This window comes from Felis catus, chromosome A2 (genome assembly GCF_018350175.1).
Source record: "Felis catus isolate Fca126 chromosome A2, F.catus_Fca126_mat1.0, whole genome shotgun sequence".
Taxonomy (NCBI): domain Eukaryota; kingdom Metazoa; phylum Chordata; class Mammalia; order Carnivora; family Felidae; genus Felis; species Felis catus.
Genome location: NC_058369.1, coordinates 168,891,961 through 168,919,907, shown reverse-complemented (window position 1 = coordinate 168,919,907; position 27,947 = coordinate 168,891,961). Strand labels below are relative to the sequence as shown.

The following is a 27,947-nucleotide window of genomic DNA, read 5'->3' as shown; positions in this document are numbered from 1 at the left end:
CACGTACTCTGCCGAATGGGCAATAAACAGAAGGATTATGGGAAAAATGGGGGTAAAGGCAGAACACTCAAAAACCTCACCAGTGACACATTTAAAAAAAGAGATAGTGACCTAATAAAAAAACAGCACTTTTATACAAGTCAAATCACTAAGAAATACATAAATATGGGAGTAAACATGACATTTGCCTTGAAAAAGAGCCTGAGTTTGCGGGTGGAAGTGAGTTCCTGTGCTCCCCGGGGCTGGCCTGCTGACCTGTGTGAGAGGAAGAGAACAGAGGAGAAAAGGACAGTCCAGGCTGGGAGGACTGGAAAGGTTGAAGAGAGGCCAAGTGGACAGAGAACTGGTCAGAGGGTTGCAGCACATGTGGGTTCCCAGGAGCTGGCTGGCGTCTGAGGTGTGTGTTTTGCGTGACTCAAGCTCTGCTCAGCAGGTGCGACTTTCTGCATTCGCCTAGTGATGAAATCCCACATAGGCAAGCCAGAAATTTCCTTTTGCTCAGATTGTTCTCTTATGTATTAATTGCATTGGGACAGATCTGCATTTCAAAATAAGCATTGTGGAGCAGCACTGACTGTGCTCTCAGTAGTTCTTTGGGATTGGAGGGTCAGCGTTTAAGGAGTTTGTCCTGAGTGCCTTCTGGATGCCAGGCTCTGCTCTTGGCCCTGGGACACAGCATACACCAAGTTTCTGCCCAGAGGGAGTTGGTTTTTGGTGGTGGAGGGAGAGGAGGAAGCAGGGTAGGGGATGGGTGTCCAGGTGTGATTTTGGTCAGAGATTGGAATGGGCCCTGTGGAGACTGAGGGAGGAGAACTCTGGACAAGAGGGTTGGGGACGGGGAGGCCCTGAGGCAGGTGCACACCTGGACAGCCCAGGTGGGGCTTTCCTGGGAGAGGAGGGAAGGTGGTAGGAGTTAGGGTGGGGAGGTAGCCTTGGGGCGGGCGGCCCTGGAGGGGCTACCTGCTCTCCTCTTTGCTGCTGAAATGACCGCGGAGTCGAAGGAAGGTTACGGGAAGAATAAGAATCCTGAATCTCCTGCACTTAGACTTGCCACTTGTCACCTGCCACATTTTCTTTATCATGCTCCACTTTTGCCTCTTCTTTTTGAGTCATTTGAGAGTCCATTGCAGGCATTTGTCTCATCCCTGAGTATTTCAGCGTGGTTTGCCTAGACAAAGATACCCTCTTACGTAATCACAGCAAAAATCCTACAAGACTATTGGACATTGGCACAATGATACTGTTGCCTACAGTACACGTTTGTGTTTTTTCCCTGATCCAGGACCCTGTTCATGGTCACACATTACATTCAGCTGTCATGACTTGTTAGCTTCTTTAATCTAGAGAGTTTCTCAGCCTTAGTTTACTTTTCAGGACATTGATGGTTTTGAAGAGTGTAGGCAGCTATTTTGTGGCATATCCTTCAGTTTGCCCTTACTTGATAGTTAGGTTAAATACACCTTATGCATCTTGGCAGGGGCTGCATAAGTGGTGTTCTGTCTTCCTCAGTGGAGGCACATGGTGTCAGTTGGTCCTGTTATTGGTGAAGTTAGTTTTAATCAGCCACTCGCTCAGGTCGGGTGTCTGCCACATTTCTCCGTTGTGAAGCTGCTGTTGTACCTTCATAATAAGTAATCGTAACTTGGGAAATAAGTTGTAATTAGGGAAATAGTCAAACTTCTCCTCATCAGACTTCTACCCACTGGTTTTAGTATCTGTTGATGATTCTTGCCTGGATCAATTATTACTACAATGTTTGTAACATTTGACTGTTTTGGTGATCGCATTGGCTATAGGGAGTTCCTTTCAGATGGATCCTCTACCCTTTTGATACTGGTTTCTATTTGCTGTATCAAAGAGTTGGTGAGGTCATCTGCTCAAAGTGAGACGAAGTGGTTGGCTCAGGGGTTTTAAAGATAGTTGAGAGGGTCTGATGTAGTCTCATCGGCTAATGGGAGGATGATGTCTAGAGACGAATAAGAGGTTGAGGGCCCAAGTCAGGTTAGAGACCAGAAACTTCAAGTGCACTCAGTTGGCTTGGCTGCATTATTATTGTTGTTGTTGTTATTGTATAGCATACTTTTGTAACCTGATTATAGGCATGGAGATGGTGAACATCTGGATGGATCGATTTCAGAGAGGATTTTGCTAAGTGGGTGGAATTTTAAACTCCGAAGACTAGGATACTAGGGTGGAATAGGTAGAGGAGGAATCTGCTACTTTTTGTCTCATGATTCCTGTACTTTTCCCTTTAGGAATGTGTTTCACAAACTAAACCCAGCTCTTGAAATAATAATTAGCACTTAACCTTTTTTTTTTTTTTTTTAACATTTATTCATTTTTGAGAGACAAAGTATGAGTGGGGGAGGGACAGAGAGAGAGAGGGAGATGCAGAATCTGAAGAAGACTTCAGGCTCTGAGCTGTGTCAGCACTGAGCTGACGTGGGGTTCCAACTCATGGACCACAAGATCGTAACCTGAGCTGAAATCGGTCGCTTGACAGAGTGAGCCACCCAGGCGCCCCTAAACTTTTTTTGATGCCTGTTTTTAAAAAGGATAGAACTAAAATTTTGTATTTGAAATATGACAGTTGCTATTTATTTTTCAGAAAGATGCTTCTGACCCTTTCAGCCTAAATGAATTGCTAGATGAATTATCAAGGAAACAGAAAGAAGAGTTATGGCAAAGGCTCAAGAATTTATTAACAGATGTGCTATTGGAAAGCCCGGTGGCTGGATGGCGGATGGTGGAAGTCCAGGGTGAAGACAATATGGAAACAGAGCAGGATTCAAAAATGGTAGTATTGGTCTTTCAGATATATAATTTGTTACTTTTTCTTTGTTAAAAAATAGTTATTGTATGTAATTTTAAGTTAAGAAAAAATTTAAAGCTAGAAGTCTGTTTATTATAGTTTTACCTTTTCCAATCTTACCATTATTAATCTGCCATTCAGTGTTGGTGTTCTTTTTGGACAAGTGACCCATATTCAATTTTAATTCACTTTTTAGAGTAAGCTAGAAGTGTGGGTTGATTTTTATAAAATTAGTAACCTTCACATTTAAAAAAAATGATATTTTTTGTTAGAGAGAGAGAGAGAGAGAGAGAGACAGAGACTGCACGCACAGGGGAGGGGCCAAGGGACAGGGAGGGAGGGAGGGAGGGAGGGAGGGAGGGAGGGAGGGAGAGAGAGAGAGAGAGAGGAGAGAGATGAGAGATGGAGAGAATCTTAATCAGGCTCCATGCTCAGTGAAAGGCCTGATGCAGGGCTTGTTATCAGGACCCTGGGATCATGACCTAAGGTGAAATCAGGAGTCAGACACTCAACCGACTGAGCCACCCAGGTGCCCCTAAAAATTGTATTTTAAGTTGATTTTAATTCACTTGAAATTTGAATTTTTTCATTTGTAGAAGAAAAACCTAGAAATAATTCATGCAATTACATCTGTGATTCTTGCATCTGTATCTGTAATAAATGAAAGTGAGAACTACGAAGACTTATTGGAATGTGCAGTCGTGTTAAATGGTAAGTTGCATTTTTGATAATGTGTCATATTTAGAAGTGGGTATCAAATGATTCTCGGTAAAAGGAAGCTGGTCATCGTGTAGAAGCAGAAGGTGTTAAGGCATAACTTTGCATTCAAGCTCTTTTACTTTAGCTAGATAAGGAGCAAAGAAGTACTCTTTTAAAAAAAAAATTTTTTTTAACGTTTATTTATTTTTGAGACAGAGAGAGACAGAGCATGAATGGGGGAGGGTCAGAGAGAGACAGGGAGACACAGAATCTGAAGCAGGCTCCAGGCTCTGAGCTGTCAGCACAGAGCCAGACACAGGGCTTGAACTCATGAGCTGCGAGATCATGACCTGAGCTGAAGTCGGATGCTCAACCGACTGAGCCACCCAGGTGCCCCGCAAAAATAATTTTAATTAATGAGTTTTAAGACAAATCACCCAAGTACCCTCACCCTCACTCTGTGAATAAATTAGTTACATGTGACACTTTCCTATCAGACTTTTCGTTCTTAGTGTCACTTGGATTTATGTATCTGTTTTATCCAGAATTCTTGCATGGAAATACAAGGTCTTATTAAGAAGTTACCTCTTGGGGCGCCTGGGTGGCGCAGTCGGTTGAGCGTCCGACTTCAGCCAGGTCACGATCTCGCGGTCCATGAGTTTGAGCCCCGCGTCGGGCTCTGGGCTGATGGCTCAGAGCCTGGAGCCTGTTTCCGATTCTGTGTCTCCCTCTCTCTCTGCCCCTTCCCCGTTCATGCTCTGTCTCTCTCTGTCCCAAAAATAAATAAACGTTGAAAAAAAAAAAAAAAGAAGTTACCTCTTGGGGCGCCTGGGCGGCTCAGTCAGTTAAGTATCTGACTTCGGCTCAGGTCATGATCTCAAGGTTTGTGAGTTCAAGCCCCGCGTCGGGCTCTGTGATGTCAGTTCAGAGACTGGCGCCTGCTTTGGATTCTGTGTCTCCCTCTCTCTCTGCCCCTCCCCCACTCACGCTGTCTCTTTCTGTCTCTCAAAAAATGAATAAATGTTAAAAAAAAAAAAAGAAAAGAAGCTACCCCAATCAGTATATAACTAGATCCGAAAGCTTTGTGAACGTTACTACAGTTTATTTTCAGTTCCCAAATAATTATATAAAATGAGTAGCACTAGTATTGTAGTTTCTCCTAACTTCCCATTAATTCAGGGATTGTACATGGATGTAATGGCATTCAGATATCTATGGATTATAATTATGAGCATAATATTAGTATTTTGATTTTATTCTTGAGCTTTTCTTTTAATAAAAGCACTGCAGTCTTTATGTTTATTATACTAATTGCTTTTACTGTTTTTCACCAGTGAGCCAGAATTTGAGGCCAACCTATGGAGGGACAGTTGTAGTGCATTTGTGGTCACTACACCTGACCTGGCTTCAGTGTTGAGTGTTAATAACTGTGGGTGTCGTTGCACTTGGGTTCGGGTAGTTTCAGTACTTGTTTCTCTTAAATTACGGTTTGGGGCAGTGTGACCTGAGTCTTCCAGTTCTAAAATTCTGTGTTCTGTTGGGTCTGCTCCCACAACAGTAGTAAACAGTTTTTTTAAGTTAGCATCATTTGTCTTCTATAAATAATGTTTATAAATTTTGGCAAGTTAAAGATAAACTGATACTTGCTTAGCGAACATTTGTAAGTCATAGTACTTTACAATTTAAAGTACATAATACTTCACGTAGTACTTTACACAAATACTGGTTTGCTGTACTAACGGGACATATCCTGTGCTCTGTGTTAGGTATTTTATATGCGTTACCTGAATCTGAAAGAAAGCTGCAGAACGCCATTCAGGATTTGTGTGTCATGTGGTGGGAGAAAGGCCTGCCTGCCAAGGAAGATATGGGAAAGACTGCTTTTATCATGCTATTAAAGAAGAGTCTGGAGACTAAAACAGTATGTTTACTTTTTAAAATGCATACCTTCCTGGGGTGCCTGGGTGACTCAGTTGGTTAAGCATCTGACTTTGGCTCAGGTCATGATCTCACAGTTGGTGAGTTCGAGCCCCGCATCGGGCTCTGTGCTGTCAGCTCACAGCCTGGAGCCTGCTTCAGATTCTGTCTCTCTCTTTCTGCCCCACCCCCGCTCGCACGCAGTCTTTCTCTCAAAAATAAACGTTAAAAAAACCCAAACATACCTTTCTTTAAAAGCACATGTGTTCATATCAGTTAGGAATTATGTTTGCTTGTAAGTGGCCTGACTGCAGGTCCTTCCCAGTTAGGGTCTTTTTTTTTTTTTTTTTTTTTTTTTTTAATTTTTCATTTTTTTTTATGTTTATTTATTTTTAAGAGCAATAGAGACAGAGCATGAGCAGGGGAGGGGCAGAGAGAGAGGGAGATACAGAATCCGAAGCAGGCTCCAGGCTCTGAGCTTTCAGCACAGAGCCTGACGCGGGGCTTAAACCCACGAATCGTGAGATCATGATCTGAGCTGAAGTCAGACACCCAACCAACTGAACCACTCAGGTGCCCCCCACCCCAGATAGTGTCTTTTTAACTTAGGATGTTCAGAGGTGGGCAGTCAAGGGTGGGCAGGGGCGGTGGCTCCACATATCAGTCTCATGCAGTCCATCTTCTGGGGTGTACGGCCCCCATCCTTCCTCTTACCACTGCATGGTTGCAAGGTGGCTGCTGCACCTCCACTTTCTGGTGTGAGTTCCAGGCAGGAAGAAGAGGCAGGGAAGCAGCAAGGCGAGATCTTCTCAGAAACTCGCAGCTTGTATCCAGCATACAGAATCTGGTCACATGGCCACATCTCTGCTGCAAATGGGGTTTTTGAAGGGATACGTTGCCAATGTTAAAAGTAGAGATATTTTTAGTAGTGAAGAAGGGATGGGATGACAGGTGAGTGGGAGTGGCTGCCTGTGTCAGTGCGGTCCTCTGAGAGGCAGACCCCACCACGGACTGCCCAGGACTGCATGTACGCAGTGAAGGAGGAAGGGGGCAGGAGTGGTAGGGAAAGCCTTCAGGCTTAGGTGCAGGTGCCACACCTGTGGGAGGTGGGGTGTCAGACTGCAGCCTAGGCCTGAAGAGGTTTTGGGAGTGCCAAGGGAGAGCAGGGTTGAGGATTGGATTGACTGAGTAGAGCTTCCATACAGCACCCAGTGCTCCTCATAACAACTGCCGTCCTTAATGTCTGTCACCATCTAGCCCATCCCCTGCCCACTCCACCAACTGAGGATTGAATTTAACTTGGTCCACTTCTCAGCCTTTACTCTTTGGTGTGCACTTAAGAAATCTAGAAAAAGAACAGTTTTTTCCCCTGATCAGAACAACAGATACTTAGGTTCATCTTAAGACAGTTGGGCAAGTGAATAAAAGGGAAAATGAGGAAGATAAAAATCACCCATAATTCCACTACCTAAGGTGATCATTGCTATTTGAGGGATATTTAGGAATTTCTCTTTGTCTTTCTCTCCCTCATATTTTTACTTCCTTACGACAGATTTCTAGAAATGTAATTCATAGGTCAGTGGATTTGAGCTTGATGTACATTTGGAGCTCTTGGTACACATTGCCAACAGCTTTGTAGAAAGCTTGCACTTAATCACACTCTCCCTGTCTGTGTGTCTGTCCCACCATGGCCTCCAAGGATCCACCAGTTTGGTGACAGAAAAGACCCTTTGTGGTTGTGCCCTCAGCTTGCCATAGGAGGATTGAAGAATGCTTGTTTGCATCAGGATTTATCCTTAAGGCATTGTCGGTTTATCTTTTTAAAATCTGTTTTAAAAAAGATCCATTTTCACTGCCTTTTTATCTTTTTAATAAAAAAAAATATTTATTTGTTGATTTATTTAAAGATTTTAAAGTAATCTATACACCCAATGTGGGGCTCAAACTCATAACCCCAAGATCCAAGAGTCACACGCTCTACCAACTGAGTCAGCCAGGTGCCCAATATGGGGCTATTTCAATTTAACTTGTAGTGAAGAAACTAAAAGCTGGGTCCCTCACCAGTCATGGTTCTGTGCTCCGAAGCCCAATGGGGCTGGTGGTCGCCGCAGTGCTCGCTACAGACTAGGGGGTGCACAGCGCAGAAACTGGGCGGCACTGCCTGTCAGTGCTTCCGTTTGCTTTTGCCATTTTTCCCTTTTTGATGAACAATCCAGAGTTGTAATAATTTGTAATATAAGGTATTCTTATGACATATTTGAAATGTGACCTTAATTATTTATTAAAAACTTAACGTTTTTGTTTTTTATGTCATTCCTAGGGTGTAGACATATGTCGGCTTTGGCGTATTCATCAAGCTTTGTATTGCTTTGATTATGATTTAGAGGAAAGTAAAGAAATTAAAGATATGCTGCTTGAGTGTTTCATAAGTGTTAAGTATATCAAGAAAGAAGAGGTAATTGGGTTTTTCTTTTTTGGTGTTTTGTGAACTGCTTTTTAATGGATGTTTTTCCTAAGTTCATGTAGTTGATGATGTACCATGCTCAGTGTTTTAATGAAGGAGTCAGCCTAGCCATCAAGAGTTACTTTATTTATTGCACATTTTTACTGCATGGCAGTATGATGCAAACACTTTACAAATCATTGCTTATTTCATCATTAAATGAGATGGTGATAGGTGGCTGTGTGAATCGTGGGGGAACCATGGTTATAGTTTAAGTTACGAATGATTAAAAACAAGTTTGAGAATACACTTCCTGGTGCATCAGACCCGACCCTCTGCCCTAATTCCAGGTTATTGGCACATACTGAGAACTGTTGTCAAGTGGTATTCTTGATTTCTTCTTTCTAGCCATCCAGTAAATCCAAAGAGAGGCTTCTGTTCACTGCTGCACTGTCCATTTTGGTGGCCATTCCCCTATGTCACTACTGAGCACATGAAATACGGGCAGATTGTGGCATTAAGTGAAAAATATGTGGATTCAAAACTTAGTATGAAGAAAGAGTGTAAAATAGCTCATTAATAATTTTTGTATATTTATTACATATTTAAATGCTAATGTTTTGGTTGTACTGGTTTCCATAAATATATTATTAAAATCAATAATAGGGGCACCTGGGTGGCTCAGTTGCTTAAGCATCAGACTTCAGGTCGTGATCTCATGGTTCATGAGTTTGAGCTGCATCAGGCTCTGTACTGACAGAGCAGAGCCCATTTTGGATTCTTTGTTTCTTGTGCGGGCGTGCGCACGCTCTCTCTCTCAGCCCCTCCCTCCACACTCATGCTCTCTCTCTCTCAAAAATATAAAAAAAAAAAATACTTTAGCCTTTTTTACTTTTATTAACATGGCTATTAGAAGATTAAAAGTTACAGAGAGGCTTGCATGGTTTTATTGGACAGTTCTGATTTGTTATCTTAGTATTCTTCTGTCATCTTATTTTATTAAACATTGACTATATTCCCATGCCAGAGATGCAGAGAAGGATATTGTTTTTGTTGCAGAGTATAGCCTTTGTTTCTGTTTGCTTGTTGCTTGCAGACGTGTATGAGGCAGAAGGAGGGAGTCCTCACTACTCCCTGAAGTAGGTGGGGAGGGACTCTCAGAGGAGGGCGAGTACCAGTTCTGAGGCCCTTAAATGAACAATTTTTTTCACGGTCTTGCAGCTAGTCAGGGGCAAAGACACGGTTTGACCCGATTTGCCCACTCCAGGACACCCTCTCCCGTCAGCTAGGTTAAAGGACCATATGTGATTACTGACCGTACTGACCAAGGGTCAGAAAGGCTGTTTTTAGATCCCTGTTTGTTCACTTACTAGGTGGTTGATCAGACTACCTGGAACCTCGTGTTTCCTTCTGTAAAATAGGAACAAGGGTGTTTTCTCTCTCAGGATTCCTGAGGAGCACACGAGGTGATGTGCATAGAACCTTTAGCACAGGTGCTGGCAGGGACTGAGCACTTGGGAGGTTCCCTGACTGTGCTTACTGCTTTTACTGCATCATCGTTGTTGGAAAAGGCACTAGACCTGAGGCCTGTGCCCTCAGCATCTCCAGGACTGTGGTTAAAGTTAAGGACAGTAAAGCAGCCGAGAGTGGGTTCAGACAAGTAAACTCTATTTAGAGTGACTTGTATATAGTACACGGTGACCTGCACATCAGCTTATGTGTGTGTAAGTGCAAGTAGGCAGTATAGACGTAAATTTTTGTGTATGTTAATGCTCCTCTTTTATTTATTTATTTTTCTTTTTTCTTTTTTTTTTTTTTTTTTAATTTTTTTTTTTTCAACGTTTATTTATTTTTTGGGACAGAGAGAGACAGAGCATGAACGGGGGAGGGGCAGAGAGAGAGGGAGACACAGAATGGGAAACAGGCTCCAGGCTCTGAGCCATCAGCCCAGAGCCTGACGCGGGGCTCGAACTCACGGACTGCGAGATCGTGACCTGGCTGAAGTCGGACGCCCAACCGACTGCGCCACCCTGGCGCCCCACTCCTCTTTTATTTAAATTGATGTCTTTTGGATTTACAATATCCAAACTTAGTTTCTTAATCAGTCATTGCTTTAGTTAGGTCAGTTTCGTCATTCTCAGTAAATGACAAATATCTTGTGCTATAATGGCAAATTACTTCCGGTAAATACTTTTTGTTTTTAACTTGCCTGTTGCAAGCACGGTCCCCTGCCATTTATATCAAAGTGTGTTGCATTGCCATAGGATTCCAGAGACAGTAGTGTTAGGCTGGTAAGCAGTGAAGAGATGATGGTGCTGTTCACTGGGAAAATTCTTGGAGGATGTATTTTTTGTGCTCTATCGAGTACATATCATTACTGCTTTTTAGGTCTACGTGTAATTTAGTAGTGTGCGTATAAATTAACATGGGCAATGTGTGTATTTGAAAATTCTAGTTTGGTAGATACTTAGCCTCTTAACTTTACAGATCCTCAGTTTTCTCATTTATAGAAGGTGATAGGAACTGATGTTCAATTCCCTCCCATCTCCAAATGCTAGATTTCAAGCATACTTTGATTTTAGGTTATGCAGACATCCATGCCAGAGCCAGAATGAGATGTTTGTGGGCTAATTAACTTAGCTACTGGGCAGCATGGTAAACGCGGAATCCTGTGGTCCAGCAAAGGAGCTCAAGGGTGTCTTCTGGCTCTTGCCCTGCTGCCCAGCTGCTTCACTCCAGGGGCTTCCACTGCTGTTGTGAGTTACAGTTATGGATGCTTCCTTTGTTAGTGTTACTAAACATCCAAAGAATTATTTGTTTTTTAGTTACTGCAAAATTTTTACTTGGTTGCTCTTTCAACATTATGTCTTTTGGTTGCAATTTCAACATTGTATCTTTTTTATCATTTACAGGGAAGAAGATTTCTTAGTTCTCTCTTCAGTTGGAATATACATTTTATTAAAATGATCCATGAGACCATTAAAAACCAGTTACAGGGATTACCAAAGTAAGTATGAAAGGTAATTAATATTTTGTGCCGTCTTTTTTTAAAAAATTTTTTGTGTGTTTATTTTTAAGAGTGACAGAGAGCGTGAGCAGGGGAGGGGCAGAGAGAGAGGGAGACACAGAATTTGAAGCAGGCTCCAAGCTCCGAGCTGTCAGTACAGAGCCCGATGGGGGGCTTGAACTCATGAAACGTGAGATCATGACCTGAGCCGAAGTCAGATGCCCAACCGACTGAGCCACCCAGGCGCCCCAATATTTTGTGCTGTCTTTTTTTTTTTTTTTCCAACGTTTATTTATTTTTGGGACAGAGAGAGACAGAGCATGAACAGGGGAGGGGCAGAGAGAGAGGGAGACACAGAATCGGAAACAGGCTCCAGGCTCTGAGCCATCAGCCCAGAGCCTGACGCGGGGCTCGAACTCACGGACCGCGAGATCGTGACCTGGCTGAAGTCGGACACTTAACCGACTGCGCCACCCAGGCGCCCCTGTGCTGTCTTCAACATTTATTTATTTTTGGGACAGAGAGAGACAGAGCATGGACAGGGGAGGGGCAGAGAGAGAGGGAGACACAGAATCGGAAACAGGCTCCAGGCTCTGAGCCATCAGCCCAGAGCCCGACGCGGGGCTCGAACTCATGGACCGCGAGATCGTGACCTGGCTGAAGTCGGACGCTTAACCGACTGCGCCACCCAGGCGCCCCGACCATTCCCCTGTGCTGTCTTAATCTGATTATGAAATCGTCAATTTGGCCTGACTTTTTTTTTTTTTTAACATTTTTTATTTATTTTTGAGACAGAGAGAGACAGCATGAATGGGGAAGGGGCAGAGAGAGAGAGGGAGACACAGAATCGGAAGCAGGCTCCAGGCTCTGAGCCATCAGCCCAGGGCCCGACGCGGGGCTCGAACTCACGGACCACGAGATCGTGACCTGAGCTAAAGTCGGACGCTTAACCGACTGAGCCACCCAGGCGCCCCTGAAATTAAGATTTTAATTTGTGTTTATTCTTTAGTAAATTTTTTGCCAGTTAAATCTTAGCCTCATTCGCAGTAAATTCCATGTCACTTGCACTTCTGACACCATGAATGTAACATCTGCTCCCCAGTTTACCGTGATTGAGCTTTGTAGTTTGGTGGGAAGGGTCCTGCAGAGTAAGAGTCTAGGCATACGTGCATGAGCCTGAGTGCCCAACATCTTGGAAACTAACAGCAGTCGAAACTGTCATGGCAAATGTTTGAATGTTTGCTGTGTGGCAGGTAAAGAGCTCAGTGCTTAATCTGCTCTGCAACTGAGTACTTAGTGTGCGTTTTAAAACTGAATTCTTAAACTCTTGAGGTGGGCTTGGTTACTGAGTTTCCCTCTGTCAGGCAGCTTGTGTAAGTACTGAGCTGAGCTTTGACTCTGAATCCCTATCACAAAGCTCCTGATGTTCGCAAGAATGCTTTTTCCTCCTGTTTCCTCACTGGCAAAATATTTGGGTTGAACAGTAGATTTCTAAACTGTGATTCTAAAATCAACTCTGGTATTTTAGGGCTCCCTAAACTTGAGGGAATTAGTAGTCTGGAAAGTCCAAAATTGACTCCCAAGTCGAAATTTTATTTATATTTAAACATTCTTTACTAACCTTGACTGAGAAGGAAGAAAATTGATACTTCAGTTCCCCTTCTCAAAATCCCTTCCCTTTTCTTCTCTCTACTGCAGGTAGATAACCTGTTCCTGCAGGTACTTTACAGAGCACTAGTCTGTGGTGGGGTTCCTCCTGTTCTAGGATAGAAGGGGACCTGAAATGATACATTAAAAGTGTGATTGTTTGGGGGGCGCCTGGCTGGCTCAGGTGGAAGAGCATGTGACTCCCCATTTCGGGCTCGTGAGTTCAAGCCCCACTTTGGGTGTAGAGATTACTAAAAAAAATAAATAAACTTAAAAAAAAAAGTTTGAACTTTCACTAACTTTTTTTTTTTTTTTTTTAAATAGATCTTTGATGGTACACATTGCAGAAATTTATTTCAGAGCTTGGAAAAAGGCTTCAGGGAAAATATTGGAGGTATTTTCTTTCCATTTTATTAAATGTTAACATTTATTTTTGTCGTATTCTAGTTACCAAATAAGTCATCACAGATAGTCATTTAATATCTGTGTTGATGCTCTTTGTCAAAATAAAGGCAGATAATGAGACTTTATGTGATGGGGATTCACTCTCATTCCTATAAGTTTTCGTGCTCAGTCACAGACCCAGGACTCTCGCCACCCACTGGGATGTGCAGTTTGAGTGATGTCAAGATTTGCCGAGTAGCATTTTGGTAGCTTTGTTAGGTCTGTGCTGTCCAGCCACCTGTGGCTGCCATGCACTGGGAATGTGTCCAGTCCAAACGGAGACGTGCTGTAAGTGTCAGGTTCTGAAGATGTAGTGGGGAAAGAAAGGCATGAAATATCTCATGAATGTGTTTTTGAAACATTGTTTGCATGTTGAAATGATAGTGTTTTATTTATTTATTTAAAACAAATTTTTTTTTAACATTTATCTATTTTTGAGACAGAGAGAGACAGAGCATGAACGGGGGGAGGGCCAGAGAGAGAGGGAGACAAAGAATCAGAAGCAGGCTCCAGGCTCCGAGTTGTCAGCACAGAGCCCGATGTGGGGCTCGTGCTCACGGACCGCGAGATCATGACCTGAGCTGAAGTCGGACGCTCAACCGACTGAGCCACCCAGGCGCCCCGAAATGATAGTATTTTAAATATATTGGGCTGCACAAAATATATTGCTAAAATAATTATACCTGAGCTGTTTTGTTTTGTTTTTCTGTTTTTAATGTTGCCACTAGAAAATTTAAAATTGTGTTTGTGGTTAGGGTTCCCATTTCTGTGCCTATCTCAGACTACCTACCTCATAGCTTTCAGTTATATTGTTTTTGAGAATTTAAAGACATTTGTTTTGAATATGGCTTACCTTTAATGACGACATAATATCTGCATTGTGAAGATGTGGCTGTATAATTCACAATTACAATAAGACATTCAAAGGCCTTTTTGAAAAAGTATCAAAAGAAAGTGTTTTTGGCTGATATCCCTTATATTTTTCTCATACTGGGTTCTTAAATGTGTTTTTTTTTCCTTCTGAGAATAAAATTTTTACTCTTAAGTCGAAGAGGGGTCTTTGCTTTTTGGGGAGCAGGCCCTGAGCTGGTGGGTAGGGAAGGTGTTTACTGATGTTTGGGCTGCTTTCTATCCACTCTGCTCCTGTGCAGCTTAAGCTTGGTTTATATTATTAGGGTTTGTCACTGACTTCTGGAAGATAAAAACTTACCGCTTACATTCCCCTGCCGACAACATCCACAGTCATTTTACAGTGTATTATTATTATTTTTTTAAGTATTTATTTATTTTCGAGACAGAGATAAACAGAGCATGAACGGAGGAGGGTCAGAGAGAGAGGGAGACACAGAATCCAAAGCAGGCTCCAGGCTCTGAGCTGTTAGCACAGAGCCCGATGTGGGGCTCAAACTCACAAACCATGAGATCACGACCTGAGCCGAAGTCGGAGGCTCAACCGACTGAGCCACCCAGGCGCCCCTACAGTGTATTATTTTTTTTGAGGAAAAGGCAAAACCAGGACATTGGTATTCATTTTTGCATTGTTTTATTATTGCATAACACTAGTTCACAGGAAAGAATATTTGTTCCCCCTTTTTCCAGTAGTGGTTTTAAAAACAGGTGTTTGTAGGGGCGCCTGGCTGGCTTAGTTGGTAGAATGTGCAACTCTTCCATCTCCAGACGTGAGTTCCAGCCCTATGTTGGGTATAGAGATCTCAGTCAGTCAATCCACGTTAAAAAAAAAAAAAAAAATAGGTGTTTGTAGTTAAAAACATGATTGTTTGATTGAATCTGTACCAAATGAGTGCCAGCGTTTTACTTCTCAGGCTCTCTGCCCTCCCTCGCTTCCTCCCTCCATTCAGCTTTTTAAAGCAACCAAATGTGACATCTCATGTCCACGTACTGCAGTATGTATCTCTAAGGAATGTAGGTATACAATGCCAGTAACATACTTAACAAAATTAACGATTTCTGGGTATTTTTGAAAATATTTACATTTCTCTGTTTTGTTTCAAAATGTCTTTTTAGAGCTTTCTTTGGAATCAGGATCCATTAAGTCTCCCATGGCATTTGCTTGTTAACTCATTTAAATTTCTCAGAGCATTCCTCCCTCTCTCCTTTTCCGTTTTCAAAACCTGTGCCATGCATGGGTGTGTTGAAGAGCCTGGATCAGCTATCCTGTAGGATGCCCACATTCTGGTAGTTAGCTCTCCAGCTCCAGCTGTTGTGGCACAAACACTCCATAGGTAGCACCCCATATTGCATTTCATCACAAGTCGGTGTGTGGGTCCCCACATGCAGGATGCCAAGATTTATTAGTGGCTTCAGGTGAAGGAAGTATTTTCGGAGATAATGAAGGAGGCTGATAGTAGTAGCTTTCTAATGTCCTTCCCTAAAGCCGTGGAGCCCCAGGTGTGGGGACAGAGTGCAGGGCAACACAACAGAATCGTTGGGATTCGGGCTGCCCCTGGTGGTTGGCTCTGCTTCCGTTGCCCAACTCTGAAGGTCCATAGGTGGCATGGGCTAACTGAAGAGTTTCCCACACCCACAGCCCCACCTTGTCCTCTCCATGGAAGTCCTGGAAGATCTTCTTTTGGTCACTTTGGAGTCCCAGCCCCCATCTTTCAGGTGGTTCAGTATCAGTTCTGGGGACAGATCCAGTCTGAGATCATCTGGGTCAGGAAGACTCAGAAGAGGGGCCCCCAGGCCACACTCAGTCCCTGAACCATCTGGCTTGAACTGGCCTCAAGGGGTAGGTAGAAGCTTGCTCCGCCATCTAGCACAGGCTTGGTAGTTCACCAGAGGAGAAAGAAGTAAAGGAGTACCAAAGCTGAAGGGATGAGAGGTGTGGACTCAAAGTAGAAAAGCTCTCAACAGAGGACCTTGGTGCTTTCCCCCGTGAACTTGAAGAGGACAGAGCCGACTCCAGTGACTGCACCTCCTGCCCTGTCATCTGTCGGACCACACGCCGGTGCCAGGTGGTAACTCACGTTGTGTTTGCCGTTCCAGGCAATCGAGCACGGGTGCATCCAGGACTTCATGCACCATGGGATTCACCTCCCGCGCAAGTCTCCAGTGCACTCCAGGGTGCGCGAGGTGAGCGAGGCGTGCGGCTTTCTTGGTGATGTTTTTATCACTAAAAATTAAGTTAATCCCCCACAGGCATCAGCTTAAAGGAGCTTTCTTAGAATCTTGATATTCGGTACCTGGCAGTTTTAACTAGGAAAAGAAAGGTATGTTGTTAAGAGAACCAGAACCTTACCCAAACATTTTTTTAAATTCTTTGACATAAAAATATCCAGAATCCTTACTTTCTGAGTACTACTACCACTTTTCTCAAAAATGGATATTTGGGATTATTTTTATTATTTACTTTCATGCATTTTGATATTCTGTAAACAAATGGAATAAATGTTTTGATAGTTTCTTTTGATCAATTTTGTTTTTATTTTTTTAATTTTATTAAAATTTTTAAAAATGTTTTATTTATTTTTGAGAGAGAGATAGAGTGTGAGTGGGGGAGGGGCTGAGAGAGAGGGAGACACAGAATCCGAAGCAGGCTCCAGGCTCTGAGTGTCAGCACAGAGCCCTGACACGGGGCTCGAACTTGTAAACCACGAGATCATGACCCGAGCCGAAGCCAGACGTTTAACCGACTGAGTCACCCAGGTGCCCCTATTTATTTTTATTATTATTTTATTTTATTTTATTTTATTTTATTTTATTTTATTTTGAGAGAGAGAGAGAGAGAGAGAATGTTTGTGCAGGTGGGGGAGGGGCAGAGAGAGAAGTGGAGACAGAGGATCCGAAGCAGGCTCTGTGCTGACAATAGAGAGTCCGATGTGGGTCTTGAACTCGCAAACCTCGAGATCGTGACCTGAGCTGAAGTCTGATACTTAACTGACTGACCACCCAGGAGCCCCAAGATTTGTTTTTAAAAGCTAATTCTAGGGGTGGCTGGCTGGCTCAGTCAGTAGGGCATGCAACTCTTGGTTGCAGGTTCATGAGTAGGGCCCCACATGTGGCATAGAGTTTACTTAAAAGAAACTTTTTTAAAATGCTAATTTTAGAATTTAGATATGAATTTTATACTTATATTGTAAATGAGCTGACTAAATAATAAATAAGGCTTTATTTTATTATCTGTGTCGTGATGACACTGATAGGTGTTTGATAATCATAACGATCTTGGCAGGAGGAATTGGAAAATGTGGTCTGTTTAGGACCCAAGATCACTGTCCTAAACCAGGAATAATGCCTTGTGTGCTTCATTTTGGCAACTGCATGTCAAAAAGCTAAATGAACAAAGACTATCTCTTTACTTTTTTGTGTAGGGTATTACTATTATTTGTGGAGTGTAAATATATCAAGCTTGAAAGAATACAAAAACATCTTTACATTATTGGTATGTTAGTTTGAATTATCCATAAGTAAAATACCCAGAGACGAATATATCCAACTGTCTCCTGCCTCCTGCCCCAACGACACATAATCCTAGTGTGGTTTCATTAAATTGTAGGTCATTTTGGGTCATTTATTCTACGTATATGATTTGTATTTCAGATACATCATAAGGAATGGTAGCATGTTTAACTATAAATTTGTGACATAATTGCTTCCTTTTTGGTAGAAAATAAAGACTTTTTTTCATATTTGATTTCTGCTCTGGTAGTCTGAGTAATTAAGATATTATATGTATAGATATCACTATTTGATAAACTATGTCAAAATACACAATTAAAAGGAAGAACATTAAATTTCACTTTTTTTTAATTTCACTTTTTGAATGCAGTATATTCCTGGACTTTAATTCTTATCATTGCTTATAATACATTATAGCTTCTTCCTCAAATCTGCTTTTTTGGTAAACATCACATTTATATGATAAATTATTTTACTGATATGTTGAAAGAAGCTTTAGGAAATGCTTCATATGTCATTTGAAAGTAAAAATCCCCAGGGTGCCTTGGTGGCTCAGTCGGTTAAGTAAGTGTCTGACTCTTGGTTTCAGCTCAGGTCATGATCTCACAGTGTGTGGGATCCACATCAGGCTCTGTGCTGACAGCATGGAGCCTGCTTGGGATTCTCTCTCTCCCTCTCTCTCTACCCCTCACCTGCTTGCGAGTGCTCTCTTTCCCTCTAAATAAATAAATAAACTTTAAAAAAAAAAAAAAAGAAAGGAAGTAAAAATTCCCATATTGTTGTTGAAAATCTTCTAACATTAGGTAGTTGTAATGGTTGCCCAACTCTGTAAATATATAAAGCCCATTGAATTATATACTTTAAAAGAGCAGATTTTATGGTACATGATATACAACCTGATAAAGCTATTTAAAAATCTTTCTGTGTATACCATTTATATCAAAACTTGATAATACTATACTCAAAAAAACTATAGGGATGCTTGTGTGGCTCAGTCAGTTAAGCATCCAACTTCTGCTCAGGTCATAATCTTGCGGTTCGTGCGTTCAAGCCCTGCATCGGGCTCTCCACTGTCTGTGGAGCTCGCCTGGGATCCTCTGTCCCCCTCTCTCTCTGCCTCTCCCCTGCTTGTTCTCCATTTCTCTCTCAAAAATAAATAAAGTTAAAAAAAAAAAAACCCTATACACTAATATCACTTATCACCATCAGTAAAAATTCCTAAATAACTAGAAGTCAGAAAAAATAATCCCCAGACTGTGTGAAATTGATTCAGGTTCACTTAAAGTATAATCTCTTGTTTGATAGTCTGTTTTAATTTTTATTTTCCACTTTTCACTAATATAGTTTTAGTTCCAAGAGTGGTGAATTAAGGAAGTAAGGCAAAACTGATAGTTGCTGGGGATGAGTCTGAAGAGTTGCAGAGAGATTCTGGCTGGTGAAAAGGGCAGTAGAAAAGGGACAAAGCAGTGGAAGCTGAGTGCACAGCCCCTTCTCTGATTGTTCCTCAGTTTGGGAAGGACTTGCCATCCAAGTTAAGCTGACCTGGTGAGGGGCCACTGAACAGTGACACCCACTGTGAGACGTGTGCCTGTTTCGGAGGCTCATTATAGGTTTTTGGAACCACAGACGTGGGCCCAGAAACAGGCTGTAGAAGCCATGTAGGCTGACTCTTTCACACACTCTTTTTCCACTTCACCCCAGAGGGCTGCGGTCTCTGTGAACTTTTTCTGAGGTTATTTGGTTATTGCTAGAAGAGTAGAAACTACAACCGAAACCTTTTTGTAGCCCAAGATCATTGATCTTTGTTTCTGCCACTGGTTTCTTTCACGTGATCACCTTTACGCGTTGAGAACCAATAGCATATGTATCACTGTATCTTCTCCTCTTAGGAGAGAATTATCCAGACTTGTGAAGCAGGAGGGACAATTTTGGTGGAGAGAACAACCTGTCCTCTGTGTTGAAAGTAGGATCTTAAGTGCTCTTTTTAAAAACATTACCTTTTTTTTCTTCTTTTCTTGACTCTTAGGTGCTGAGCTATTTTCATCATCAAAAGAAGGTTCGTCAGGGAGTGGAAGAGATGCTTTACAGATTATATAAACCCATCCTTTGGAGAGGACTAAAGGTACTGTTAGTCTGTCCATGTTTAGAACGTGCTAATTATGCTGTTGAATGTATCATGCTCTAGTTCAGAATTGTGATGACGTAGTAACGAAAACTGGAAGCTTTGTGAAATTTGGGGACATATGTTTTTTATTTTTTCATTAAGAAGATCTGAATTGGTTAAGTGCTGACTACACAGTAGGAAGGGGTTTGTCATGCTGTGTAAACCAGCAGAGGCATTGGAAGTCTGCAGAGCTGAGCTTGGCCATCCTGGCCCTTCTGTTGATGACTGGGAGACAGGATGACACCCTTGCAGGGAGAGAACACTAGTACTTTTCAACATGGTAAATCTGGTCTTGGGAGGGATATAGTCACTGTTTCTTAGTGACATAAAGTGGACATTGAGTCTTTTAATATCTGTCAGTACTGAGCCAAGAGTTTGGTTTAGCTCACGGAAGGTCTCCTAGGTTTGGCCAGTTTTAAATACTGTAATTGTCTTTAATTTGTAAGTAAGTCTATACTGAGATACTTAGAAGCATTTAAGAAATCCACACTGAAGCCTTTGAACACTTACTCTTTGGATTCTGAAACACTGTTTCCTTATTCCAGGCCCGAAATTCTGAAGTCCGGTCCAACGCTGCCCTGTTGTTCATTGAAACATTTCCTATCAGAGACCCAAACTTCAATGCCATTGAAATGGATAGCGAAATCCAGAAACAGTTTGAAGAACTCTATGTACGTATTGCATGTGGCTGAGCCCTCTATGAGGTCAGCTCTGTCTGCGCCCAGTATGCATCCTGGCTTCTCCTGTCCTGCCTGTGTGCTGCCCTCAGATGGCAAGGTTTCCAGATCTTCACCTTCCTCTGAGAAACCCATTTTCTCCCTGGTGCCTTCTGTGACAGCTTGGACCCGATGGCGTTCTTTTCTTTTTTTCTTTGTCTCCTGTGGAACGTCTAATTATTTATTACTGTATATAGTTTAAAATGTTTTTTGTGTATTCTTGTCTCCCCAGCATAGAGGCAGTATGACATGTGGTTAAAGATCCCCAGATTTGATTCCACTTCACAGTTAAGCGTTGTGTAATTTTGGGCAGGTCACTAACTTTTCTGTGTCTTTGCAAACTGGGGATGCTGATGTTGCCTGCTCTAAGTGAGTGGTGGGGTCGTGTGCATGAACAAACCTGGTGATGTTTTAAGGCAAGTCTATAAATAATGCTTGTTGCAGTGGAATTTTCACATGACTGCTTTTTCAGATGAGACATGAGAACATTAGGATGCCACGTTTATTTCCAAGGATGCTGCAGGTCTTTTTCAGGTGGCTGGAATGTGCTGGCCTCTGCTTATTTCTCTACATTGCCTCACATTTCCAGGGTTTCCTAACACAAGCTAAAAAGTGCTTCCTGGTCAGTAGAATAAAATTTTAGAAAGTGACAGCAAAAATGTTCTGATAATGATGGTTACCCATGGCACTTTATTTTTTAACTTAATGAAAAATCTCAGGCATGCAGAAAGTTGAAACAGTAGTGTAAAGAATATGTGTAGATTTAGCTCTTTGTATGCAAATACACACACGTGCATGTGTATACACACACACACATACACACCCACACACACACAGGCATACACACTTACATACAGACACACGCATGCCTACAATGGACAGTTAGTAGTATTTATCCATGTATATTTACCTAAAATTCCCTTTGAGAATCATTACTTTTGTGGGAATAATGGGCAAATCAAAACTAGATTTTGGTAGTTTTAGCCAAAAAACTATGAAAAACTTTTGCTCTTTTTAACTCTGGTGTCCAAATCTATGAACTCTTGTTTTTACCTGAAATGTGTGTGTCTGCCTTGAACGTGGTGACCAACAGGGTGCTGCCAGTCCAGCCAGCACATGTCTTCTATTGTACCTCACCGAGTACACGTGGCCCTCCTGCTCCTGAGTGGAACGTACGAGCAGGCCACCGCGGACAGCCTGACGGGGACCTCCTGAGGCCTTGTGCTGGCCGTCAGCATACATAGCAACTGAGAGCATGCAGTCACATTTTGTTTTGGATTCCACTTCCCCCTTCATAAGTGTGGGCTTGACCAGATTACTTAATTTCTCTCGAGTCCTATTTCTTCTTTAAAACTGGGAATAATAGTAGGATTGTGATAAGGTTTCAGTGAAAAATTAAATATAAAGCATTTAGCATTACCATGACAGTGGTTATAGGTGAGATTGAAAGTGCACTTATCTTGAGAAGTACTGAGTAGAATAAGTGCTAATGTAAAATTGTTGAAACGCATATTGTGCACTTGAAATTAATTTAATACTGTATGTTAACTAAATGGAATTAAAATTTTAAAAACATGTAGAAAAAATAACTGGCTATTACTCTCCATAGGAACATTAAAAATATGTAAAGTGATGTGATCACCTAATATAATATTAGGAACATATTGGTGAATACTGTGTCTCTTATACTAGAAATTGAAGTGAATTTCTGGAGATGAGTTTAGTACTCATTTACAAGGTGAAAGGTGTGTAGAGAGCTGTTGGTCTCTTGGAGATGGAGATGCTATCAATGGCTTGGTGGCTTGGATATTCTTAGAATATTGGCTAATGAGTGGTGTAACTATATCTCTATTCCATTAAAAATCCTTTGTATTATAAATTGAAGGAGTCTTACTGTGAGGACATCACACTTGGTAGAAATACTATATGAATAAATATGTTTACAAGCTACGAAGTTTAGTGTAATTTTAGCAGTTGTGTAATATGTACATGTTAATAAGTTTAAGAAGCAGGACCTTATGAAATAAGGTGAAAATAAATTATGGTGAAAAATAAATTATGCATAGGAATGGAAAATTCTTATTAGAGAAAATACCTATAAGAGATGCCAAACCTTTGTTAGACTCAAGCTAATAGACCATATGAAGACTAGAACACAGAGGGGCACCTGGGTGGCTCAGTCGGTTAAGCGTCGACTCTTGATCTCTGCTCAGGTCATGATCTCAGAGTTTGTGGGTTTGTCGGGTTGTATGCTGACAGTGCGGAGCCTGCTTGGGATTTTCTCTCCCCCTCTCTCTGCCCCTCCCATGCTCGCACATTCTCTCTCCCTCTCTCAAAATAAATAAATGTTAAAAAAAAAGAGACTGGAATGCAGAGTAATCTATATTCAGATTAATCATTGTAAATTTTGTTTTTACTTTATTAACCTATTAAAAATAAAAATTATTAAATGATAGGGGCGTCTGGAGCATGTGACTTTTGATCTCAGGGTTGTGAGTTCGAGCCCTATGGTGTAAAGTTTACCAAAAAATGAGATCTTTAAAAAAATTATTAAGTAATATTTTATTTGAATATTAATTATTGAAGTTAAATGTTTTTTCAGAACAATAATTAAATTCTACATCATTCCTCTAGAAAATAGTGGATTGTAGGGGCACCTGGGTGGCTCAGTCAGTTAAGTGACTGGCTCCTGGTGTCGGCTCAGGTCACGATCTCATGGTTTCGTGGGTTCACGCTCTGCATTGGGCTCTGCTCTGGCAGCCTGGAGCCTGCTTGGGATTCTCTCTCTCCCCCCACCCCCTCTGTCTCTGTCTGTCCCTGCCCCCCCAACTTGTGCTTTCTCTGTCTCTCTCAAAATAAATAAACTTTAAATACATTAAAAAAAGATTGTAGAGGGGCGCCTGGGTGGCGCAGTCGGTTAAGCGTCCGACTTCAGCCAGGTCACGATCTCGCGGTCCGTGAGTTCGAGCCCCGCGTCAGGCTCTGGGCTGATGGCTCAGAGCCTGGAGCCTGTTTCCGATTCTGTGTCTCCCTCTCTCTCTGCCCCTCCCCCGTTCATGCTCTGTCTCTCTCTGTCCCAAAAATAAATAAACGTTGAAAAAAAAAATTAAAAAAAAAAAAAGATTGTAGAAAACATTGATATTATAGTTGCTTAAGATTATGTATTAGTGGAGATAGGTTTATGTTTTTCAAGGATCAAAACTTATCGGTCTCATAAAAGTGAGATGTCAGTGTCTAAATGGAGTTTTAAAAGAATACTTTAAAAATTAAAAACAATAAGAGTTTCAGCTCTAATAGGGAAAGGCTTGTATGTAAGCACCATATCCTGTGGAGGCCGTGACTCCCTTTTGGGGGTGAAATGAACTCATGGGAAATCATCAAAGCCTATGAAATAGTTTCCGTCCGTCCTTCTTTGTTTGCAGGGCATTTTTGGGGTGGTATGTGTCTCTGAGTGTTTGAATCCCAAAGTGTTATTTTTTTTCCCCTGGCACCTAATTTATAGTTTGGCCAGGTAGAAGAATTGTATGTTCAAAGTAATTTTTTTCCCCAGGACGCTAAAACATTGTGCATTGTTTTCTAGCATGAAGTGCTTTTGAAACTTTAAGGATTTTTTCTATGCCTTGATTTTCCCCACCCCTGCTGGTTTACCAAGATATTCAGTTTGTTAGTTTGAATTTGCTTTTTCTCAATGCCTGTTCTTTCCTAACGCCTTTTAGGAGGCAGCGCAGTATAATAAAGAGCAGTCAGAAAACTGTCCCTGCAACAGGCCAGATGATAATGAATTTAAGTCCGTGGGCCACGTGGTCACAGCTATTCTACTCTGCCATTGTGGAACAGAAGCAGCCATGGACTGCACAGAAATGAGAGTGTGGTTTGTTCCAGTAAAACTGCATTTGAGGACACCAAAATTTGAATTTCATGGAATGTTCACATGTCACAAAATATTATTCTTTTGGTTTTTTCCAAGCATTTAGAAATGAAAAACCATTCTTAGGCATTGTGGGCCACACACAGATGAGCCTGGGCCAGATTTGGTCTGCAGGTCGGCTCAGAGTTCATGACCCTGTTGGACCAGGTACTGAGTAAATGAGAATGAGTTTTCATGGGGATTGATAAAGGAGATAATCCAATAAATAAGAGTAATGGTTATGTCCTGGTGTCCTCCTTGTGCCTCACCTGTTCTTTCATACTCTTGTTATGTTTGTGATTCTCGAACTTGAGTAGTGTGGAGACTTTCTTTTGGAGGTAAAACATGGAGGCCTCCTGTGAGTGTCTGTGGGTGTCGAAATGGAGTGATTTTCCTGTGGAAGGAGCATCATGAGTTATGTGCCATTGCTTTGAGTGACTTTGTCATCACTGCGATTGATTGGAAATCCGGATCTGGGCTCTGGACTCGTATGAGACTGTGTCCTTATAAGTTGATTATCCAGAATATATCTTTGAAGAATGATACTGAAAATAATTCACAGAAAACAAAATCTATAAAACTTGTGAATAGTTCTTCAGATTCCAAAAGTTCTCTTATTTCTTTATTTTGCTGTTTGTTTTTTCCCTGATGACCTGTCATCTTGACTTTTCTATCTTATTGTTTTTCAATTTTTTAAAAAATTATTTTAGAGAGTGTGAGTTGGGGAGAGGGGAAGAGGGAAAGCAAGAGAATCCCAAGCAGGCTCCATGCTCAGTGCAGAGCCCAACGTGGGACTCAATCCCACGACCTGGGATCATGACCTGAGCCGAAATCAAGAGTCTGATCCTCAACTGACTGAGCCATCCCGCACCCCTTGAGTAACATTTCAATGACACTTTTAACAGTTTTGTTTGAATCTGTGTCTGAATAAGACCAATGCATGTGATCGGCCAATAGATTGATAAGACCCTGTCCAGTAACCTCAGTCTCTCATTTTTGCTTGCTAGTTGTTGAAGAAGCCAAATTATTCTTTTATTTCCTGAAGCCTGGGGACATATCCCTGTGGCATAATTGTTATGTTCCTTTGCCTCCTGTATATCCTGAGTGTCATTAGGTGCAGAGTTGATCAGTTACTTTTGTGGGGGTTTTTGTTTGTTGTGTCAGGTGGTTTTGTTTGTTTGTTTGTTTTTAGTGTTTATTTATTTTTGAGAGAGGAAGAGAGACAAAGCACGAGTGGGGAAGGGGCAGAGAGAGAGGGAGACACAGAACCTAAAGCAGTCTACAGGCTCTGGGCTGAGAGCAGAGAGCCCGATGCGAGGCTTGAACCCACAAACTGTGAGATCATGACCTGAGCCGAAGTTGGATGCTCAACCAACTGAGCCACCCAGGTGCCCCAGTTGTTTCAGGTTCTTAGTGGTGCTGTTGTGTACTCCATCCAGAGATGACATCTTGTTTCTTTCTGTATTCACAACGACTGATAACCATTTTGGCTAGGTCATAATCTCGCGGTTCAGGTGAGTTTGAGCCCCGCGTCGGGCTCTGTGCTGACAGCTCAGAGCCTGGAGCCTGCTTGGGATTCTGTGTCTCCCTCTCTCTCTGCCTCTCCCCTGCTCGTGCTCTGTCTCTCTCTCTCTCTCAAAAATGAATAAAAATGTTAGAAAAAAAATTTTTAACGAGTAGAATTACTTTATTCTGGTCTTTCAGCCTTTTGGAAATTCAAGAGAGTGGTTTACATAGGCTGTGTCTCTAGGATCGACTCACATCTGCATACCTCGCTGAAGGTGGGGCTGGTGTTTGAGGCTCTACTGTCACAGAGTCCTGTAGATAGGATTGGCAGCTATGGTACCCATGTGTCTGGGTTGTCTTCTTTAAATGCACAATTATAGAAATGATAAATAGTAAGAGATGTGTAAGTCTGTATATGACCAGTATTTCTAGGACTTAAAATGCCTGTTACGTTGTGAATGCTGAGAGGGCTGATGTATAAAGCAAATATTGATATAAAGGGAGCTGATCTAAGATTTTTAAGTCTTTTTTCCCCCTCCAATTTACAGAGCCTTTTAGAAGATCCTTATCCGATGGTCCGTTCTACAGGGATCCTTGGTGTTTGTAAAATAACTTCCAAATACTGGGAAATGATGCCTCCGACCATTCTTATTGATCTCCTCAAGAAAGTAACTGGGGAATTGGCATTTGACACAAGCTCAGCTGACGTGCGCTGTTCTGTCTTTAAGGTAGGATTTAAAATTATATAAGCAATATTTACTTATAGAATAATTAGAAAATACAGAGAAAGAACAATTTTTAACTAACCCATAATTCTTCCCAATTGATAAAGCACCACGGACATTTTTGTTGTACATCCAAAGTAACATTTTTAAAAACCAAATTGAAAGTGTTTTCTACAAAAAAGTCTTACTTGAAATAATACTGATTTTAGTGTATGGCCAGGGTGGGTGGTGCACATTTTTTTTAAAGGAGGAGCTATATATAGTACTTAATTTTTTATTTTAATTTCTTTTAATGTTTATTCATTTTTGAGAGAGAGAGAGAGAGAGAGAGACAGAGAGACAGAGAGACAGAGTGTGAAAGAGGGAGGGGCAGAGAGAGAGGGAGACACAGAATCCGAAGCAGCTCCAGGCTCCGAGCTGTCAGACACTTAACTGACTGAGCCACCCATGTGCCCCCAAGTTTTTAAAATTATATTAAAACTGACTTTTTTGGTATACCATATGTACTTTTAACAAGAACCTACAAAACTGTCCTTTCTCCCATCATCCAGTTTCAGCAGTTAATCAGGACACATTGGGTCTTGCTCATCTTTACAGTCCATTGTCTCCCACTGTTGATTAATTTGAAGCAAATCCAGGACGGCGTATCAGCTCATCTGTAAATATTTCAGTGTGATGGTGAAAACATAAGGTCTCTTTACGGTTAATCGCAATAATACTGTAATAATATCGTGTGGTGACAGATGGTAACTGCACTTCTGGCGAACACAGACTGATGTGTGGAATTGTTGAACCACTGTCTTGTACACCTGAAGCTAATAGGATATCATATGTCTACTCTAATTCCAATAAAAAAGAAAAGAGGTCTCCTTAAAAAATCCTTTTTCCTAATAACTGGAAAGTAAAGGTGGAGCATATCAGATCTTTAGACTGGTACCTGGTCTGAGCTTGGGCAGGTCACTGGACCACCCATCTGAGGTATGTGTGACTGTCGCCATGTGTCGTGAGTCTCCCAGATGGGGGGCTCTGGTTTCCATGCAGTATTGAGTCAAGAAATCTGAGAATTCATGGACTATTAAAAAAATGTGAAATCATTGTTAGGTCCCAGCTTTGGACACAGATTGACTCTGGAGCCCTCGCTACCACCAGTTGTTCTGTGTTTCTTTCAGTTCTAAAAATCGTTTAAAATTTAGCTGAGAGAAACATTGAAGAATTATTTCATAACTGCTTTAAATCTGAAGAAATTATACTAATTCATTAGAAGTATGCTTTTCATTTATTTTATTTTGTTTTTATTTTATTTTTTTCTATGTTTGTTTATTTTTGAGAGAGAGACAGCGCGAACAGGGTAGGGGCGGAGAGAGAGAGAGGGAGACACAGAATCCGAAGCAGGCTCTAGGCTCTGAGCTGTCAGCACACAGCCCAACGCAGGGCTCGAACCCATGAACCGTGAGATTATGACCTGAGCCAAATTCGGACACTTAACTGACTGAACCACTCAGGCATCCCAGAAATATGCTTTTTATATGAAATTGTTTTAG

The 27,947-nt window shown here is 41.7% G+C and overlaps 1 protein-coding gene across 10 annotated transcripts in view; it reads left to right on the top strand.

Moving 5' to 3' along the window:
- Nucleotides 1-27,947, top strand: part of NCAPG2 (non-SMC condensin II complex subunit G2) — a 64,769-nt gene that overhangs the window by 4,049 nt on the left and 32,773 nt on the right. For all 10 annotated transcript variants that reach the window (XM_023250828.2, XM_023250827.2, XM_023250825.2 and 7 more), the window contains 10 exons: nucleotides 2,609-2,797; nucleotides 3,409-3,523; nucleotides 5,278-5,432; nucleotides 7,749-7,883; nucleotides 10,784-10,878; nucleotides 12,850-12,919; nucleotides 15,976-16,062; nucleotides 19,415-19,510; nucleotides 20,098-20,223; nucleotides 26,230-26,409. In XM_023250828.2, coding sequence (XP_023106596.2) covers nucleotides 2,609-2,797; nucleotides 3,409-3,523; nucleotides 5,278-5,432; nucleotides 7,749-7,883; nucleotides 10,784-10,878; nucleotides 12,850-12,919; nucleotides 15,976-16,062; nucleotides 19,415-19,510; nucleotides 20,098-20,223; nucleotides 26,230-26,409 — 1,248 coding nt within the window. The remainder of the gene's footprint in view (nucleotides 1-2,608; nucleotides 2,798-3,408; nucleotides 3,524-5,277; nucleotides 5,433-7,748; nucleotides 7,884-10,783; nucleotides 10,879-12,849; nucleotides 12,920-15,975; nucleotides 16,063-19,414; nucleotides 19,511-20,097; nucleotides 20,224-26,229; nucleotides 26,410-27,947) is intronic.